Source organism: Mustelus asterias, unplaced genomic scaffold, assembly GCF_964213995.1.
Source record: "Mustelus asterias unplaced genomic scaffold, sMusAst1.hap1.1 HAP1_SCAFFOLD_677, whole genome shotgun sequence".
In the NCBI taxonomy this organism is placed as follows: domain Eukaryota; kingdom Metazoa; phylum Chordata; class Chondrichthyes; order Carcharhiniformes; family Triakidae; genus Mustelus; species Mustelus asterias.
In genome coordinates, this window is record NW_027590626.1 from 137,133 (window position 1) to 156,841 (window position 19,709).

General features: G+C 51.5%; 2 protein-coding genes across 2 annotated transcripts in view; both read right to left on the minus strand.

Annotated features, from left to right (window-relative positions):
- Nucleotides 1-992, minus strand: part of LOC144487255 (protein bicaudal D homolog 2-like) — a 47,406-nt gene extending 46,414 nt beyond the window's left edge. Inside the window, exon 1 of the mRNA XM_078205340.1 lies at nt 641-992. Coding sequence (XP_078061466.1) covers nt 641-850 — 210 coding nt within the window. The 5' untranslated portion in view covers nt 851-992. The remainder of the gene's footprint in view (nt 1-640) is intronic.
- Nucleotides 993-15,227: 14,235 nt separating this feature from the next.
- The window catches only part of LOC144487254 (transketolase-like), a 29,018-nt gene continuing 24,536 nt past the window's right edge, over nt 15,228-19,709 (minus strand). Inside the window, exon 15 of the mRNA XM_078205339.1 lies at nt 15,228-15,924. Within this exon, the coding sequence (XP_078061465.1) occupies nt 15,752-15,924 (173 nt within the window). The 3' untranslated portion in view covers nt 15,228-15,751. The remainder of the gene's footprint in view (nt 15,925-19,709) is intronic.

Sequence of the window (19,709 nt, forward strand, 5' to 3'; positions counted from 1 at the left end):
GGGGAAGAGGAGGAATTTCTTCTCTCAGAGGGTGGTCAGTGTTGTTTACCCCCCTCCCCGCGGACAACAGTGGGGGCTGCGGCTCACTGAATATATTCAAGGGTGAGTTACACAGATTTCTGATCCACAAGGGGGTGAAGGGGGGGCAGCCAGGAAAGTGGGGCCCGGGAGACAATCAGATTTCATAGAACGGGAGAGCAGGGCTGGGCTGAATGGCCTCCTCCTCCTCCTCATAAGCCCAGCCCACCCCACTGTTGTCGCCTGGCAACGCTTGATTGGCAGGGATGGGGCAGGAGCTCAACCGGCGTCGAGTAAACCCCACGTGCGCCATCGTGGTCGCCCGGGCAACGGCTGATTGCCCAATGGGAGGAGTAAGAGGCAGGCCATTGGGCCAGCGAGGGGGTAAGGGGGGAGTGAAGGAACCAATCGGCGTCCAGCCCGCCCCACGTGCGCCATTGTTGTCTCCTGGCAACGGTGGATTGACGGGATGGCTGTCCAATGGGAAGGGGGGGTGGGAAAGGAAAGAGACCAATCGGCGTCGAGGAGACCCCACGTGGGCCATTGTGGTCGCCCGGGGCAACGGCGTGATTGAGCGCCAAGTGGGAGGGTCCCGGTCCCGCCCCCCCAATCGCAGCCTCACCTCCTTCAGGCGCTCCAGCTCCTGCGCGGCGGCTTCGTGCTCCTGCTCCAGTTCGGAGAAGCGCTGCTGGAGGCGCTGCTGCTCCTCGAGCACGGCCAGCCCGTACTGCGCCGCCTGGACCTTCTGCTCGCTCGTCTCGGCCAGCTCGGCGCTCAGCCGCTCCACCTCAGCCCGCAGGCCTTCCACCTCCGATTCCGTCCAGTCCGCCATCCCCTCCCCGCCCCGAAAAAAAATAAAAAACGATAAACCGTTCGCTTCCCTACTTCACATCGCTGAATGTCCAATTGATCTTTTTTCCCAATTGAGCCGATTTTTATTCGCCTTAAAGTTCCCCCCCCGCTGGCTGGCGCCGAGCGGCAGTTTTTATTCAAATTAGCCCGGCGCGCGCGCCCTTCCCTTTTACCCACGAGAGGCTGCTGACGTCAGTTCATTTGCATAGCTCCCCAGACCCTTCTCTCATTCGCTCCCTCTCTCGATTGGGCGCCCGTCACGTCAATCACGCCGTCCTCGCGAAGCCGGTTGGAGCGTTGGTCGCAAGTGGGCGGGGCTTTACGGGGGCGGGGGCATGCGTGTTGGTCAGGCCGGGCCGGAGAAAAGACTGCGCAGGCGTCACGGAGGGCGGAGCGATCGGGCAGGGGGCGGGGTTTGGGTTGGGGGCGCACGTCCTTCGGCCCGCAGGAGGAGTCTGCTCATGCGCGGTGACTGCGGTCTCAATCAATGGGAATGGCCGGGAGAGACGGCGCGTGCGCAGGTGGGGAGGACGCGCTGCTGTTGAATGGGGAGTGACTGCGCCTGCGTGCTGGTGGGGGGGGGCGGGGACGCGCTCGCTCGCTCGCTAGGCCGTTTGGGAGTGGGGGCGGCAGCGTTAATCCCGCCCCCTGCCTCGTAACAGCCAATAGCCGCCGCCTCCTGAACAATGGCCGCGCTGTGATTGGTCGGAGCGGACGTCAGTCAGCGGACTGGGCGGCAGCAGCGGGAGGAGGAGACATTTTAAAACCTTTCCAAGCGATGGCGCCAAGCGGGTGAGTGTCGATGCAAATTGATAATTAATGGTCGCTGAGTGAACGTGGACCCATTTGGAGAGCTTACTATCTTCCGGCATTGGCTTTCCCCCCCTTCCCCATCCGCCCCCCCCATTGTCTGTAATAGGGGGCTTTCACTGGCGCAGTGCATACCGGGATAGCGGCGCCTCCATTGCTGCCCTCCCTGGAGGTCCAGAAACAAGCAGACAGGGCCAGCTGCCCACCACGCAGCATAGAAAGCATTCTTTCCCGGATGTATTACAGCTTGGTATGGCTCCTGCTCTGTGCAAGGCCGCAATAAACTACAAAGGATTGTGAATGTAGCCCATCACGCAAACCAGCCTCCCATCCACTGATTCTGTCTACACCTCCCGCTGGTACTAGCGCCGTCTCACGAGGCAGACTGGATATTTGGAAGTGTCAGAGTCTTCAACAGGATTGACGACGCAAGGAACTACAAAAGGTCGTGAATGAAGCCCAGTCCATCACTCAAACCAGCCTCCCATCCATTGGCTCTGTCTACACTTCCTGCTGCCTCGGCAAAGCAACCAGCATAATCAAAGACATTCTGTCTTCCACCTTCTTGCTTTGGGAAAAATATACAAAAGTCTGAGGTCACGTACCAACTGACTCAAGAACAGCTTCTCCCTGCTGCTGTCAGACTTTTGAATGGGCCTACCTGAATTTTTGAATTTTGAATTACGATTTTTGAATCGTACCTCATATTAAATTGATCTTTCTCTATATCCTAGCTATGACTGTAACACTACATTCTGCACCCTCCTCTATGTATGGTATGCCTTGTTTGTAAAGCATGCAAGAAACAATACTTATCATTGTATTCCAATACATGTGACAATAATAACTCAGATCAGTCTGCCAAGGCAGTCCTTCAGAACCAAGGATCACAGAAATGTTACAATGCAGGAAGGCCGTTCGGTCTGCATCAGCTGTCCGGAACAAGCATTGTGACTTGGTGTCATCCCTTTGCCTTTTCCTCATACTCTACCCCTGCACATTGTTTCTATTCAAATAATCAAATAATGCCCTCCTGAATGCCTCGATTGAACCTGTCCCCACCACACTTCCAGGCAGAATATTCCAGACCCCAACCTCTCGCTGTGTGAAGAGGTTTTTCCTCTTGTCACGTTTGCTTATTTTAGCAAATCTCTTTAAATCTACATTCTCTCTTTCCCAATCCTTTTGTGAACAGGACCATTTCCCCCCCTCTCTACTCTGCCTTCCTGATTTTGAACATCTGTCAAACTTCTGTAGAATCATAAAATGCCGACAGGGTAGAAGAAGACCATTCGGCCCATCGAGCCTGCACCACATCAATCCCACCCAGGCCCTGTCCCCATAACCCCACGTATTTACCCTGCTAAACCCCTGACATTAAGAGGCAATTTAGCACGGCCAATCCACCTAACCTGCTCATCTTTGGAGTGTGGGAGGAAACCGGAGCACCCGGAGGAAACCCATGCAGACACGGGGAGAACGTGCAGACTCCACACAGACAATCACCCGAGGCCAGAATTGAACCCGGGTCCCTGGAGCTGTGAGGCAGCAATGCTAACCACTGCACCGCCGTGCCAGAAGTGTCATTTGGATCCAAAACGTTATTGCTTTCTCTCTCCACAGATGCTGCCAGACCTGTTGAGTTTATCCAGCGTTTTCTTCTTTCCTTTCAAATTTACTCCCAGCCGCCTTCTCTCCGAGAACAGTTCCAACCTGTCATATCTATCCTCATAACTGAAAGTTCTCCGCCCTGGGACCAATCTTGTAACCTCTGCTGCACACTTTAAATGGAGTGGAGATGCCGGCATTGGCACTTTAAGTGGAGGCAGTGGGGTAATGGTATTGTCACTGGACTTGTAATCCAGAGACCCAGTATAATGCTCCGTGGACCCAGTTTTGAATCCCACTATGGTAGTTGGTGAAATTTGAATTCAATAAAAATCTGGAATTAAAAATGTAATGATGATCATGAAACCATTGTCGATTAAAACCCATCTGGTTCACTAATTTCCTTTAGGGAAAGAAATCTGTCACCTTTACTCCGTCTGGCCTACATGTGACTTCAGACCCACAGCAACGTGGTTGACTCTTTAATGCCCTCAGGGATGGGCAATAAATGCCGGCCCAGACAGCGACACCCACATCCCGTGAATGAATAAAAAGAAAAAAACTCTCAATGCGTTAACATCACAGTGGTTAGCACTGCTGCCTCACACCCCAGAGATCCGGGTTCAATTCCGGCCTCGGGTGACTGTGTAGAGTTTGCACGTTCTTCCCATGTCTGTGTGGGTTTCCTCTGGGTGCTCTGGTGTCCTCCCACACTTCGCAGATGTGCAGGTTAGGTGGATTGGCCATGCTAAATTGCTCCTTAATGTCCATAAATGGGCAGGTTGGGAGATTGGTCATGCTAAATTTCCCTATAGTGTCCAAAGATGTGTAGGTTAGGTGGATTGGCTGTGGTAAATTGCCCTTTGATGTCCAAAGATGTGTAGGTTAGGTGGATTGGCCAGGCTAAATTGCCCTTTAGTATCCAAGGATGTACAGGTTAGGTGGATTGGCTGTGGTAAATTGCCCTTTGATGTCCAAAGATGTGTAGGTTAGGTGGATTGGCCAGGCTAAATTGCCCTTTAGTATCCAAGGATGTGCAGGTTAGGTGGATTGGCCATGCTAAATTGCCCTTTAGTATCCAAGGATGTACAGGTTAGGTGGATTGGCTGTGGTAAATTGCCCTTTGATGTCCAAAGATGTGCAAGTTATGTGGATTGGCCATGCTAAATTGCCCCTTAGTGTCCAACGATGTGCCGGTTAGGTGGATTGGCCATGCTAAATTGCCATTTAGCGTCCAAGGATGTGCAGGTTAGGTGGATTGGCTGTGGTAAATTGCCCTTTGATGTCCAAAGATGTGCAGATTGGGTAGATTGGCCATGCTAAATTGTCCCTTAGTGTCCAAAAATGTACAGGTTAAGTGGATTGGCCATGCTAAATTGCCCCTAAGTGTCCAAAAATGTACAGGTTAGGTGGATTGGCCATGCTAAATTACTCCCTAGTGTCCAAAGATGTGTAGGTTAGGGGGATTAGTGGGGTAAATACGTGTGGACCTGATGGGCTGAATGGCCTCCTTCTGCACCATAGGGATTCTATGATCCTTCCTCTAGCGTGGCGCCCAGAACTGTACACAATATTCCATCTGAGGTCTAACCAGTGTCTTGTCGCTTCCACACTAACAACCAGCTCTCAGGTGAGTGAGGAGTCCGATGCTCGACCTGCAGTCTCTGCCACAGCTGGGGCAGATGGTGGTTGGGGGGGGGGAGCAGGTGGTTGGCGTGCCTGGGTTGCCATGTGCTCTGTTCACTGTTGATGTTGGACTTCAGCTGTCTCTGGGCAATCAAAGTGCCTTCCCCGGACGCTGTCCCTTCACTTTGAACAGTCTCGGGTATCCCAGGTGTCGGTGGGGAGGTTTCCCTGGGGACAGAGGAAACACTCCTGCCATTCACACTCACTCTGGACAAGGGCTTTATTTCCTTCCTCCTCTTCCAGGTACCAAGCTGGTGTTGGCGAACACGGACTTCCATTGGATTGGTCAAGGATCAGAAACATACTGCAGTGGCTTGTCACTGCCCTCCGCAGTGTGGCTGACCAGGGAACTCTCCCGCTCCCTTACTGCCTGCCTTCAGCCATACCAAAGGGATTTACAGACCGGTCACCAGCCCGTTTAACCATGCTGTGAGTGCACCATCGTGGCCATCGGGTCTTTGAATAGGACTTGAACGCAGAGCTTCTGGTCGAGAAGTGACGTCGCTACCCTAGGTGCAGAGGGATCTGGGTGTCCTAGTGCATGAATCGCAAAAGGCTAATATACAGGTACAGCAAGTAATTAGGAAAGCTAATAGAATGTTATCATTTATTGTGAGGGGAATTGAGTACAAAATTAGGGAGGTTATGCTCAAGTTATAGAGGGCATTGGTGAGGCCACATCTGGAGTATTGGGTGCAGTATTGGTGAGACCACATCTGGAGTATTGTGTACAGTATGGGTGAGACCACATCTGGAGTATTGTGTACAGTATGGGTGAGACCACATCTGGCGTATTGTGTACAGTATGGGTGAGACCACATCTGGAGTATTGTGTACAGTATGGGTGAGACCACATCTGGAGTATTGTGTACAGTATGGGTGAGACCACATCTGGAGTATTGTGTACAGTATGGGTGAGACCACATCTGGAGTATTGTGTACAGTATCGATGAGACCACACCTGGAGTATTGTGTACAGTATGGGTGAGACCACATCTGGAGTATTGTGTAGTGTTGGTGAGGCCACATCTGGAGTATTGTGTACAGTATCGGTGAGACCACATCTGGAGTATTGTGTACAGTACGGGGTCTCCTTATTTAAGGAAGGATGTGAATGTGTTGGGAGTGGTTCAGGGAAGGTTTCCCAGACCTATCCCTGGAATGGGCGGGTTGTCTGATGAGGAAAGGTCGGACAGGTCAGGCTTGTACCCGCTGCAGTTTAGAAGAGTAAGAGGCGACTCGATCCAAACCTTTCAGATCCTGAGGGAGTTTCTTGACAGGGTGGATGTGGAGAGGATGTTTCCTCTTGTGGGAGAATCTAGAACTGGGGGCAGGGTGTGGGGGGTGTGTGGTTTCTGTATAAAATTGGGGTTGCCCATTGCAGACGGAGAGGAGCAGAAATGATTTCTCTCAGAGGGTGCTGAGTCTCTGGAACTCTCTTCCTCAGAAGGCGGGGGAAGCAGAGTCTTAGAACCTTTTTAATTCTTGATTATTGGGGGAGTGGGGGTAGGCGGGAATATGGGGTCAAGGTGACAATTGGATCTGCCCTGCTCTTATAGAATGGTGGAGCAGGTTGGAAGGGCCTCCTTGTTCGTACCCACTGTGCCACAGGACCCCTGTTTCTATAATACCCACCAATTGCAATCTATCTATACCTGAAGGGGTATAGCTCAGTGGAAGAGCATTTGACTGCAGATCAAGAGGTCTGCGGTTCAAATCCAGGTATCTCCTATGGTGATTGGTTGAAGTGCGTTTGGGGCGGCACATTGGGTTAGCACTGCTGCCTCCCAGCACCAGGGACCCGGGTTCAATTCCCAGCCTCGGGTCACTGTCTGTGTGGAGTTTGCACGTTCTCCCCGTGTCTGCGTGGGTTTCCTCCGGGTGCTCCGGTTTCCTCCCACAGTCCAAAGATGTGCGGGTTAGGTGGAATGGCCATGATAAATTGCCCCTTAGTGTCAGGGGGATTAGGAGGGTAAATATATGGGGTTGCGGGGATAGGACAGGACCCGAGCGGGATCGTTGTCGGTGCAGGCTCGATGGGCCAAACAGCCTCCTTCTGCACTGTAGATTCTACGATTCCATCGCCTGTGTGGGAATTAATTTCACGTCCAGTGCTGGTTCATCAATGACTGCATCGGTGGCCTCTGCATGCTCTCACCCCGAACTGGAAGAATCCATCAATGTTTTTCCAATTCCCACGCTCCCATGGTCCAGTATTGGCCATGGAAATTTTACATCTACCCCTCAGAGCCGATGCGGGCCTCTGTTTTAATGTTCCCTCCTGAAGATCCGGCCCTTCCCAGGCATCAATTTGCCCACCCCTATCGCACCTATACTCCCGGGGCACCAATCCTCCCACCCTCGCCGTCGATACAAGTCCAAAGATGTGCGGGTTAGGTTGATTGGCCAGGTTAAAAATTGCCCCTTAGAGTCCTGAGATGTGTAGGTTAGAGGGATTAGCGGGTAAAATATGTGGGGGTAGGGCCTGGGTGGGATTGTGGTCGGTGCAGACTCGATGGGCCGAATGGCCTCCTTCTGCACTGTAGGGATTCTATGATTCTATGATAGTACAGTGTCAGTTAACCGACTCGTCTCCAGCATTTGCTGTTTCGAATTGAGGTTAAAAAGAGTTAGTTCCAAATGGGGAGCTCCATCCCACATGGGTAACAGCTCGTCGTGGCTGCTACACCAATCCAGCACACTAGGCCAACCTGTGCATGGGGCAATAGTCCCTCATTGACTCGGTTGTACATTTAGCGGCAGGAGTGAATCAAATCATAGAAATCATAGAATCCCTACAGTGCAGAAGGAGGCCATTCGGCCCATCGAGTCTGCACCGACCACAATCCCACCCAGGCCCTACCCCCACATATTTTACCCGCTAATCCCTCTAACCTACGCATCCCAGGACTCTAAGGGGCAATTTTTAACCTGGCCAATCAACCTAACCCGCACACCTTTGGACTGTGGGAGGAAACCGGAGCACCCGGAGTAAACCCACGCAGACACGAGGAGAATGCGCAAACTCCACACAGACAATGACCCGAGCCGGGAATCGAACCCGGGACCCTGGAGCTGTGAAGCAGCAGTGCTAACCCACTGTGCTACCGTGCCGCCCGTGGTGGAAGATCCGGTTAAACCTGCTGAAGGGAGCACATCCGACGGCTACCCTATGGTATACACCCTCATCCTCCTTTTCAAATCCCACCCGCACCTCTGCTGCATTAAGCCACATTGCAGAGGGAGGCGAGAGGGGTGGAGGAACAGCGAGTCCACCCTTGGCGGAAGGAGCCGAGAGGCTGGGGTTGTTTCCTTCAGGACAGAGGGGAGATTTAATCAAAGTCTGTACAACGGCGAAGGGTCCAGATGAAGCTTGACAAGTGGCGTTGGCGTGTTACTAGTCTCTTGGTATCAGAGTTGTCATAGCGACAGGCAATCTCCGCGTGTACGGCCTACTTCTGAAGAGCGATGGTCGAGGTTCCAGCCACACGGCTGAGCAGGTGCCTCTCCCCACTCACCGCGTGTGGCAAAATGGATTTTCAGGTGTATGCTCAGCCCTGCCCAGACTTTGTCATGAATGCTCCTTTCTGGGCCAACAACCACTGCAGTGCAACTTGAACCCAAAGCTTCTGTCTCACGCGGCAGGGTAACTCCCCACTGCACCACAGGATTAGCACTAGAATGGAGCGGTTTGGACTTATTTCCCTCACAGGGAGGGCAATAACCCAGGGGGAAATGGTCAGCCAGGTCATAAAATTGGTTAGAGGGAGAGCAGCAAGGAGTAATTTGTTCTAACCCGATCTCCGTCATTTGAAAAAATACACACCTTGAGGTGTTGCAACCAATGAGGGTTATGGATTGAAGAGCCTGGAAACCTGGATTAGACTGGACACAATGGGATGAATGGCCTCCTCACATTCTATGTTTTGCGGTACCCTGTCCCTCAGAGTGCGCACAGCGGGCGGAAGGAATTCACCAAGTCACTTGCTAGGACAGAACTCCAGCCTGGATGTAACGAGTGACATAGTGTCGAAACTTTTGGTCTTGCACTCAGCAGGCCAAATTTCAAACTCTCACCACAATTTATACTACAGGAAAAAAATAATCTTTACAGGGCAGGAGGCAGCCATTTGGCCCACTGCATCTGCACCAGCTCTCTGAAAGATCATTCTGCGCAACAAGCCAGTACAAAAAGCACAAGTTTAAAAAAAAGAGACAGACAACAATCACCTCCCCTCCCGAGTCTCTGACATGTTGGCAATTTCTGTCACTCCACTGATATGTTAATGTAGGGCCATTGTGCAAGTTGTCGTCTTTATTTTAGTTCAATTTAAAACTTTTTCTCTTTCCCCTTGTGGTGAACCACTGTAGTTATGATATGCCTGGACACGCCCCTGCTGCCTCAATCCAGGGCTCCGCCCTCCTTGGGGTATAAAGGTGACTTCTCTCCGTCCCTTTTGCCTCAGTTCGGGTTAGTTATCAGTTTGGGAGTGCTTCTGTTCTTTGTTAATAAAAGCCTGTTGTTTCACAACATCTAGTCTTTGCGTAAATCAGCGGTGCATCACCCCTGTTGGTTGTGTTTCTTTCATTCACAAAACCGGAGCTTGACACAAGGCCCTAAAATCCTTGCAGTCAATCCCCATCGACACGGAGTGCAGAGAGAATGGGGATGTGGTACTGATCTCCCTGTGGATTGCCCACATCATTGTTTCAAGATGGAGCATGGAAACTTGTGAGCTATACATTTTTTACTGTCTCGGCGCATGCAACCATAATAATTCAAGAAATCCCACTCCCCTGCCTTATCCCCGTAACCTTACACACACTCCTATTTACACACTCTCCTTTCCTATACACCTTTGATTGTGTGGCCAAAATTCCCCTCCAACTTGACTTTCAAGTTTGCTGATGATACCACCCTAGTGGGTCATATCTCAAACAATGAGGAGACACAGTACAGGAAAGAGAGAGAGAGAATCTGGTGAACTGGTGTGACAACAATAATCTCTCACTGTCAACAAAATGCAGGAGATAGTCATCGACTTCAAGTGTAGTGGAAAACATGCCCCTGTCAACATCAGTGGGGAAGTGGAAGAAATGGTTGAGAGCTTCAATTTTTAGGTGTCCAGATCACCAACAACCTGTCCTGGGCCCCCCCATGCCGACACTATAGTTAAGAAAGCTCAACCAACACCTCTACTTTCTCAAAAGACTAAGGAAATTTGGCATGTCCGCTACAACTCATCAACTTTTACAGATGCACCATAGAAAGCATTCTTTCTGGTTGTATCACAGCTTGGTCTGGGCTCCTGCTCTGCCCAAGACCGCAAGGAACTACAAAAGGTCGTGAATGTAGCCCAATCCATCACGCAAACCAGCCTCCCATCCATTGACTCTGTCTACACTTCCCGCTGCCTCGGAAAAGCAGCCAGCATAATCAAGGACCCCGCGCACCCCGGACATTCTCTCTTCCGTCGGGAAAAAGATGCAAAAGTCTGAGGTCACGTACCAACCGACTCGAGAACAGCTTCTTCCCGACTGCTGTCAGACTTTTGAATGGACCTACCTTGCATTAAGTTGATTTTTCTCTACACCCTAGCTATGACTGTAACACTACATTCTGCACTCTCTCCTTTCCTTCTCTATGAACGGTATGCTTTGTCTGTATAGCACGCAAGAAACAATACTTTTCACTGGATGCCAATACATGTGACAATAATAAATCAAAATCATTCTCTCTTTTCAGATCGCAATCGAGCCCGCCTCCTCACCCTCTCAGGAAGTTTGTTTCAAACTCCAGCCACCCTGAGTGAAAACATTTCTCCTCACATCACTTCACATCCTTTTGTCCATTGTTTTGAATCTGTGCCCTTTCCATCTTGATGCTCGAGAGAGTGGGGGAAGTTTCTCTACTATTTACCCCGTCCAGACCCCTCAGGATCTCGAATACCTCCGTCAAGTCCCCTCTCGGCCTTCTTTGCTCCAAAGAAAAACAGTCCCAAACCTCCAATCTATCCTCAGGTTCTTGTGAATCTCCTCTGAGCTCTCTCCAATGCCTTCACGTCCTTCAAGTGCAGCATCCAGGACTGGCTGCAGTCTTCCAAATGTAGCCTAGCTGGTGTCTTATACAAGTTCAACATGATCTCCTCACTCTTGTACTCAATGCTCCTATTAATGAAAACCTCAGGTATCATATACTCTCTTAACCTGTGGAATTCACTACCACAGAATGTAGTTGACATCAAAACGTTGTCCCGATTTCAAGAAGAAATCTCTAGGGGCTAAAGGGATCAAGGGATAATTGGGGGGGGGGGGGAACTCAGGATATTAAATTTGATGGCCAGCCATGATCAAATCGAATGGCGGAGCAGGGGCGAATGGCCTACTCCAGCTTCTATGTAACATGCCCTGCCATCTTCAATGACTCGCGTACATCTACACCAAGGGTCCCTCTGTTCCTGCACCTCCTTTTGAGTTTATCCCTTTGTTTTATACCATCGCTCCATATTCTTCCTGCCGAAATGAATCACCTCGCACTCGTCTGCATTAAACTTCATTTGCCACTTGTCTGCCCACTTCACCCACGTCAATGTCCTTTTTGAAGTTCAACTCTGTCCTGATCATCATTTGGCAACAGTTCCAATCTTCGCTATCTTCTGCAAATTTTGAAATCATGTCCCGAGCACCAGTCGAGGTTATTAATATCCATCGGGAAGAGCGAAGCTTCCCAACACTGACCCCTGGGGAATTCCGCTCCAAACTTTCCTCCAATTTGAAAAACAACCATTTCAATCACAACTGCTTCCTGCCACTCAACTAATTTCTTTTCCAAATGCCTACTTCCTCATTTATTCCACAAGCTTGAGTCTTTCTCCCAGGTCTGTTGTGTGGCACTCTCTCCAATGCCTTTTGGAAGTCCATATACACCTCACCAACAACATGACCCTCATCAATCCTCTTATCTAAAAACAAACACTCCAGCAAAGAACAAAAATTACAGCACAGGAACAGACCCTTCGGCCCTCCAAGCCTGGACCAACCATGCTGCCCAACTTAACTATTCCCATCCTATTCATGTATTTGTCAAGATGTCCCTTAAAAGTCACTATCGTATCTGCTTCCACTCCCTCCCCCGGCAGCGAGTTCCAGGCACCCACCACCCTCTTTAAAAAGAAAATCTGCCTCGTACATCTCCTTTAAACCTTGCCCCTCGCAGCTTAAACCTTGTTCCCCCTAGTAATTGACTCTTCCACCCTGGGAAAAAGCTTTCGACTATCCACTCTGTCCAAGAAGAGGTTAGTAAAATATAATCAGACGGTTCCTTAAAGCAGCAAAACAGGTGGATAAAGTGGTTCAGAAGGCATGTGGTATACTTTGCTTTATTAGCTGAGGCAGGAGTGTCTAAGAGTTGGGTGGGGGTTATGCTGGAAGTATATAAAATGTTGGTTAGGCAAGGGACAGGAGGTTTAGAGGGGATCCGAGGGCACCCATAAGATATAGGAGCAGAATTAGGCCATTCGGCCCATCGAGTCTGTTCCGCCATTCAATCATGGTTGATATGATTCTCATCCTGCCTTTTCCCCGTAACCCTTGATCAAGAACCTATATCTGTCTTAAAGAAACTCAACGACCTGGCCTTCACAGCCTTCTACGTCAGTGAGTTCCACCGATTCACCACCCTCTGGCTGAAGAAATTCCTCCTCATCTCAGTTTTAAAGGAGCGTCCCTTCACTCTGAGGCTGTGCCCTCGAGTTCTAGTCTCTCCCACTGGTGGAAACATCCTCTCCGCATCCACTCTATCCAGGCCTCTCAGTAAGTTCTGTAAGTTCCAATTAGATCCCCCCCTCATCCTTCTAAATTCCAAGTATATACCCAGACTCCTCAACTGCTCTTCACATGATCAACCCTTCATTCCTGGGGATCGTTCTTGAGAGTGTGGTAGGAGTCTGAAGTAGGCAGAGACCATCATTACATTTAAGAAGTGTTTAGATGGGAGAAAACAAATTATGGGAAGAGGATAACCAAGGGAAAGAGTGGGGCTCATTAGGGCCCAAGGGGGCAATCTGTGGGTAGAGCCAGAGGACATCCAGAGGGTGTCTTCACTCGAGAGAGGATGAAGGTATGGAATTCAGGGAGGTTCTTGAGTAAATTGACATAGGGAAGGACAAGATATTGGAGGTGTTGGCAGCCTTAAAACTGGATAAATCTCCAGGTCCGGATGAATTGTGTCCCAGGCTGCTGTGGGAGGCAAGGGAGGAGATTGCAGGGACTCTGACCCTAATTTTCAATTCCTCTTTGGTCACGGGGGAGGTCACGATGTGGACATTTCCACTCCATCTGATGAAGGAGCAGCACTCCGAAAGCTAATGGTGTTTGCTACCAAACAAACCTGTTGAACTTTAACCTGTTGTTGTTAAAACTCTTACGGGGGAGATGCCAGACAACTGGAGAACAGCTAATGTGGTTCCGCTGTTTAAGAAGGGTTGTAGAGATAAACCAGGGAACTACAGACCAGTGAGTCTCACATCAGTGGTAGGGAAACTATTGGAGAAAGTTCTGAAGGAGAGAATCTATCTCCACTTGGAGAAGGAAGGTTTGATCAAGGACAGTATGGCTTCGTCAGAGGGAGGCTATGCCTAACAGATTTGATTGAATTTTTTGAGGTGGTGACCAGGTTTGTAGATGAGGGTAGTGCAGTTGATATAATCTGTATGGATTTCAGCAAAGCCTTTGACAAGGTCTCACACGGGAGACTTGTAAAGAAACTAAACACACATGGGATACAGGGTAATTTGATAAAGTGGATTCAAAATTGGCTCAGTTGTGGGAGACAGAGGGTGATGACAGAAGGCTGCTTTCGTGACTGGAAACCAGTGTCCAGTGGCGTACCACAGGGATCTGTGTTGCGTCCACTATTATTTGTCATTTATATAAATAACATTAATGACTATGTGGTGGGTAGGATTAGTAAGTTTGCAGATGACACAAAGATTGGCCGGGTGGTTAGCACTGAGGCGGAGTGTCTTGGGCTACAAGAAGATATCGACGGAATGGTCAAATGGGCAGATGGAATTTCACCCTGAAAAAGGAGAGGTGATACACTTTGCAAGGAGTAATTTGACAAGGAAGTAACTCAAGTGAATGGCCGGAAACCAGGAAGTTCTGTGGGAGGGTGGTAGAAGTGGGTTACCTCATATCCTTTAAAAAGTACCTGGAGGAGCACTTGGCACGGCAGAACATACAGGGTTATGGGCCAAGTGCTGGTAAATGGGAGGTCAGGTGTTTCTCATGCGTCAGTGAAGACTCAATCAGCCAATTCAATGAAATTAAACCAAATTAAACAAACTGAGGGACAAAGCAAGGGCAGCTCCTTAAAGGGCACCGCCTGGAACAAAAGCAAAAACAAATTAAACTTAAAACATCAAACCAAAAGGTAATTAGAGGTCAGTAACACTCCCTGCGGTGCCCAACGGGCACGGAAAGGCACTTGTGACGTCAAGGCATACTCCTGTTCCTATATATGGATGATATTGGAATAGTGTAGATTAGAGGGGCTTTAGATTGGTTCCACTGGTCGGCGCAACATCGTGGGCCGAAGGGCCTGTACTGCGCTGTAATGTTCTATGTATGTTTCTATAAAAGCAGGATTAGGCTATTGAGTTGGATGATCAGCCATGATCGTAATGAATGGTGGAGCAGGCTCGAAGGGCCCAATGGCCTCCTGCTCCTATCTATGTTTCTAAGGCTATGGACCAAGTGCTGGAAAATGGGATTTAGAATACTTAGCTGGTTTATCATTGACACCATAGGCCGAATGGCTGTTTCTTGCGCTGTAAAGCTCTATGATGCTTTCCACTTAACAAAGCCATACTGGCTTTCCTTAATGATCCAGCACTTACCCAAGTGAAGACTGACTTTGTCCCAAAATTTCCCTACCGCTGCAGTGTCAGACTGACTGGCCTGTAGTTGCCAGCTTCACACTCGCACCCCTTTTTTCTGCAAACAAGAGGGATGTGATCAAGTCGTGTGTAGGTTTTGTTTTCAATTTCCTGGGAGCCTTTAGGTTCCCGTGGCTTTTCCTATGACAACACCTTGTCCAATCGAGTGACTCAATTAGCCCAGCTCAAATCGCCTTAGTCTGAACAATTCCACCCTCCCCCCCCGCTCAGTTCTCCCAGCGAGCACCAGGACAAAACTGAGAGATGATGTCCCAAGTCTCTCTCACACACACACAAACAAACACAGCCGAGAGATCAGAGGAATGTCAAGTTTTATTGGTGCTTCCGAGCAATCCATTCCCACGGCAACCACTGAGATTCGCGACATTGGTCTGCAGTATGGTCAGCCCGACCTCCCGAGGCCAGGGATTTGTGAAATCAAGGATCCCAACGTGGAATAAAAAAAAGGGGGATTCGGGGAAAAGAGAGCGGACAACCCAGTTCAGCGACAGTGATGCAGCATGGGTAACAGTTGGTCCATCGTTAGCAGAGAGGAATGATAGAGAGGTGTGTGTGTAAGGGCAGGGCTGGGGTGTGTTCGTGGAGAGAGATAGGGGGAGCGGTCTGTCAGCCATCCCCCAGTTAATGATCAGACTGGAAGCCGCGTACACACTCACATAATGGTCCGTACAGCCAGGACATGAAACAAGTCAGGTCCACCCTGCTCCGTCACCCGGTTTAAAGGCAGCACCTCCCCCCACCCACCCTTGTGTTGGCAGGTGCCAAGGCATGATGGGGCAGTGAGAGGGGGGGGGGGGGGGGTGCATGGGCCCAGGCCCTCAGTTAGCCAAGGTGGAGCGCACAGCGGTCACGATGGCACTCGCGCTGATGCCAAACGTGTCCAGCAGCTCGGAGGACGTGGCACTCCAGGCGACGCCATTCACAGCCAGGCGATGGACCAGGATATCCGGTTCAGTGCAGACAGCGGCCGACACTGCCTCCCCCAGTCCACCTGCGGAAACAGGAGAAAGACACATTGGTTAAACAGCATTGGATGGAGTGGGACAGTCCAACAGACAGACCAAAAGAGGGAGAGAATGTTCACATCAGAGGGGGCAGGGAAAAAAAATCTGGTATCTCCAGCCCCCCTTCAGCGCCAATGAGGGAGTTGCTGCTTTATGGAAGCATGGTCTGTTCTAGAATAGGAAACACGGCAGCCAATTTGCACACAGGAAGATCCCACCAACAGGCGATGGGATCGTCACGGCTGAGACAAACATTCAGCAACTGAGGTCATTTTTTCCTGTGCTGTTCAAGGTGGAAAATTGCTGAGCTAGTGAATTGTTCAGCCGGCCTCCTGATGCCTTGCAGTAGTTGCTAAGTAACAATAGCCACGGGGACAGGGGTGTCCGATCCAGCTAACCCCAAACAAAGGAAAATCTTCGCAGCACTGAAACCTCCAGTGATTGTACCAATGGATGAAGCACGAACAACTCTGACAAGAGTGAGCCTGTTTACTGACTCGAGACCAGCAACTCCAGAAACAAAAAGGTTTCCCAACTCCACCCGATAACGTCGAGATTCTGTCCGCGGCAACACACCGCCCATGTCCAACATCGAGGCAATACCCCTCCCAAGCTGCACTGTCGTTATCCAGTAGGTCGGAACGGAACTTCAGTAGTCCCAGTTTGATCTCCAACCTGAATCTAACCCCAGGGAACAGCCTGCGCTGTTTACCATCAAGCCGGTGGCAACTGCTAAGCCATTGGGACCCTCATCAAACCTGCCAACTGCTGCAACCCGACTGACTCGTTCTACGTGCCTCTGCCTGTCGGGTCGGTCTTGCTCTGGGAAAGGCGGGGACGCAGTCAGCACACCTCCTCTCGGAAGGAACATTCCAGTTGATTTCTGATACTGGACACCAATGAAACCCCTAGCTGTATTTCAACATGCCCACACACTCCTGTTTGTGACAATGACCCAGATCATCGGTTTGTTTTCTTTAAGGTAATGTTGGTTAAGGGATGAACATTTGGCCCCAGTCTGCCTGGCAGAACTGCCCGACTCTCTCTCCTCCATGTTCCTCTTTTACGCCCACCTGAGATAACACGCAGGGGGTGGGAGTCGCCTCATCTCGGAGTAACAGGACACCTCTCGAATGTTGGGGAGGGTGAGGCACGATATTTTAAAAAAGGGAAGAGAAACTACCTTGGCAGGCTTGGGCCCGGGAGAGACAGCCTGAACTTGGGAGCCAGGCCCTTTCAAGAGGAGAAGCTAGGAAACACACAAAGGGGGCGGCAGGCTGACCTTCAACACCTCCTCCCCTGCCCAATGGTTCAGCAAGGCAGACCCTTCTCTCGTTTCCACGGCTGGTTATTCCCAGAACAGGTCGCTAGTCTGTTGCCAGGGGGCTTGGAGCTCGAGGGGGAGCCACTCTTCATCAGGTGTCGCTGTCCATAAATCTCTCTCACACTTAACCACCAGCCGTTGGGGCCTGGGTAAGATCCTCTTTCAGAGAGTCGGTGCAGACTCGATGGGCCAAATGGCTGCCTTCTGCACTGCACTGGGGGGGGGGGGGGTGTAAACGGAGACCCCCGAGAAAGGGGAAGGCTTCATTGGAACAGGGAACACTTCACCAGTTAGCGAGACAGCAGCTGCAACCTGGCACAATGGCCGGCCAAAGCATTCCAGACGCAGGAGGGGGGGCACTGCTTCAGGGGCAAGCAGGGGTCACTGCGTTAGGATCATGCAGCAGGGAGACGGCACAGGAGCACTGGGTCACGCAGCAGAGAGAGGGGGGGCACTGGGGGCACTGCGTCAGGGTCACGCAGCAGAGAGAGGGGGGGCGCTGGGGGGCACTGCGTCAGGGTCACGCAGCAGGGAGGGGGGCGCTGGGGGCACTGCGTCAGGGTCACGCAGCAGGGAGGGGGGCGCTGGGGGCACTGCGTCAGGGTCACGCAGCAGGGAGGGGGGCACTGGGGGCACTGCGTCAGGGTCACGGCGTCAGGGTCACGCAGCAGGGAGGGGGGCGCTGGGGGCACTGCGTCAGGGTCACGGCGTCAGGGTCACGGCGTCAGGGTCACGCAGCAGGGAGGGGGGCGCTGGGGGCACTGCGTCAGGGTCACGCAGCAGGGAGGGGGGCGCTGGGGGCACTGCGTCAGGGTCACGCAGCAGGGAGGGGGGCGCTGGGGGCACTGCGTCAGGGTCACGCAGCAGGGAGGGGGGCGCTGGGGGCACTGCGTCAGGGTCACGGCGTCAGGGTCACGCAGCAGGGAGGGGGGCGCTGGGGGCACTGTGTCAGGGTCACGCAGCAGGGAGGGGGGCACTGGGGGCACTGTGTCAGGGTCACGCAGCAGGGAGAGATTAAAAAGTGCAGGTGGAACACAAAAAAACCCAAACGTTAGCCAGCCGTTTGTACAGACAGGAGGACATCGACCCCCCCACCCACAAGTTTGTATACTCCTTGACCCTCCAATATCAACTGACAGCAATGCTAAACCCACTAACTAAACACACAGATGCTTCCTGCTGTCGGAGCAGGAGGTGACCATTTCAGTCTGCTGGGTTCTTCCCTTCAATGGAGAGTGTGACTGCTCTGGCTCCCACCCACCTCCTGTGGTCCCCTCAACCCCAAGAAAAACTCAAACTGGTGTCACTGTCAACTGAGACACAGATTTTCAGAGGGAAGTACAGCATTTCCCCCCCCACCCAGCCCCATGCCGTACACTTGGGACGTTTTACTGCGTCACGGTGGCGCAGTGGTTAAGCACTGCTGCCTCAGTGTTAGATTCCCAGTTTGGGTCACTGTGCAGAGTCTGCACGTTCTCCCCATGAGTTTCCTCTGGGTGCTCCGGTTTCCTTCCGCAGTCCGAAAGACGTGCTGGTTAGGTGCATTGACCATGCTAAATCCTCCTCCAGTGTACCCGAACAGGCGCCGGAGTGTGGCGACTAGGGGATTTTCACAGCAACCTGCAGGTGTTAATGTAAGCCTACTTGTGACACGAATGAATGAACTTATTTCTCTCCCCACCCAGTCTCAGGGAGTGAAGGCTGTGGGTTTGAAGTCCACCCCGGTGGCTGGTGTGCTGCTCTCTCTCTCGCTCTCCCACCTCCCCCCAGTGCCTGTACAGAGGGACACTGCTCTGGCAGAAAGGGGCCGTAGGGTGAGAGCGCTGCAGAGGTGCCACTTTTTGGGATTAGAAATGGAACCACCCACCATGCCTGTCCATCCCTCAGTGGAGTCGAAATCCCCACGGCCACTACTGTTTAGAAAAAAGTGCATGCGTCAGCACAGGCTTGGTGGGCCGAAGGGCCTGTTCCTGTGCTGTACTGTTCTTTGTTTAAAAGAGTGGGGTGGGGGGGGGGGGGGTGATGGTGGCAGTTCTCCCCAGTGTCACTGGGACCAATACTGATCCCTTCGCCAATATCTCAATCACAGGCAAATTAATCAGCCGCAAAAGATGCCTAGTGTGAAAATTCACACTCATTGTCAATGGTAGATTGACAGATCAGTGCAAGGTAGGGTTATATCATCAGCCAGGTCAAGCGGACGGGAGATGGGTCAGTCACGATCACATTGAATGGTGCGAGGAGGGGCTGAATGGCCTTCTCCTGTTCCTGTGTAACAGGCTCGAGAGGGGTGAATGGGCCTCTTCCTGTCCCTGTGTAACAGGCTCGAGAGTGGTGAATGGGCCTCTTCCTGTCCCTGTGTAACAGGCTCGAGAGTGGTGAATGGGCCTCTTCCTGTCCCTGTGTAACAGGCTCGAGAGGGGCTGAATGGGCCTCTTCCTGTCCCTG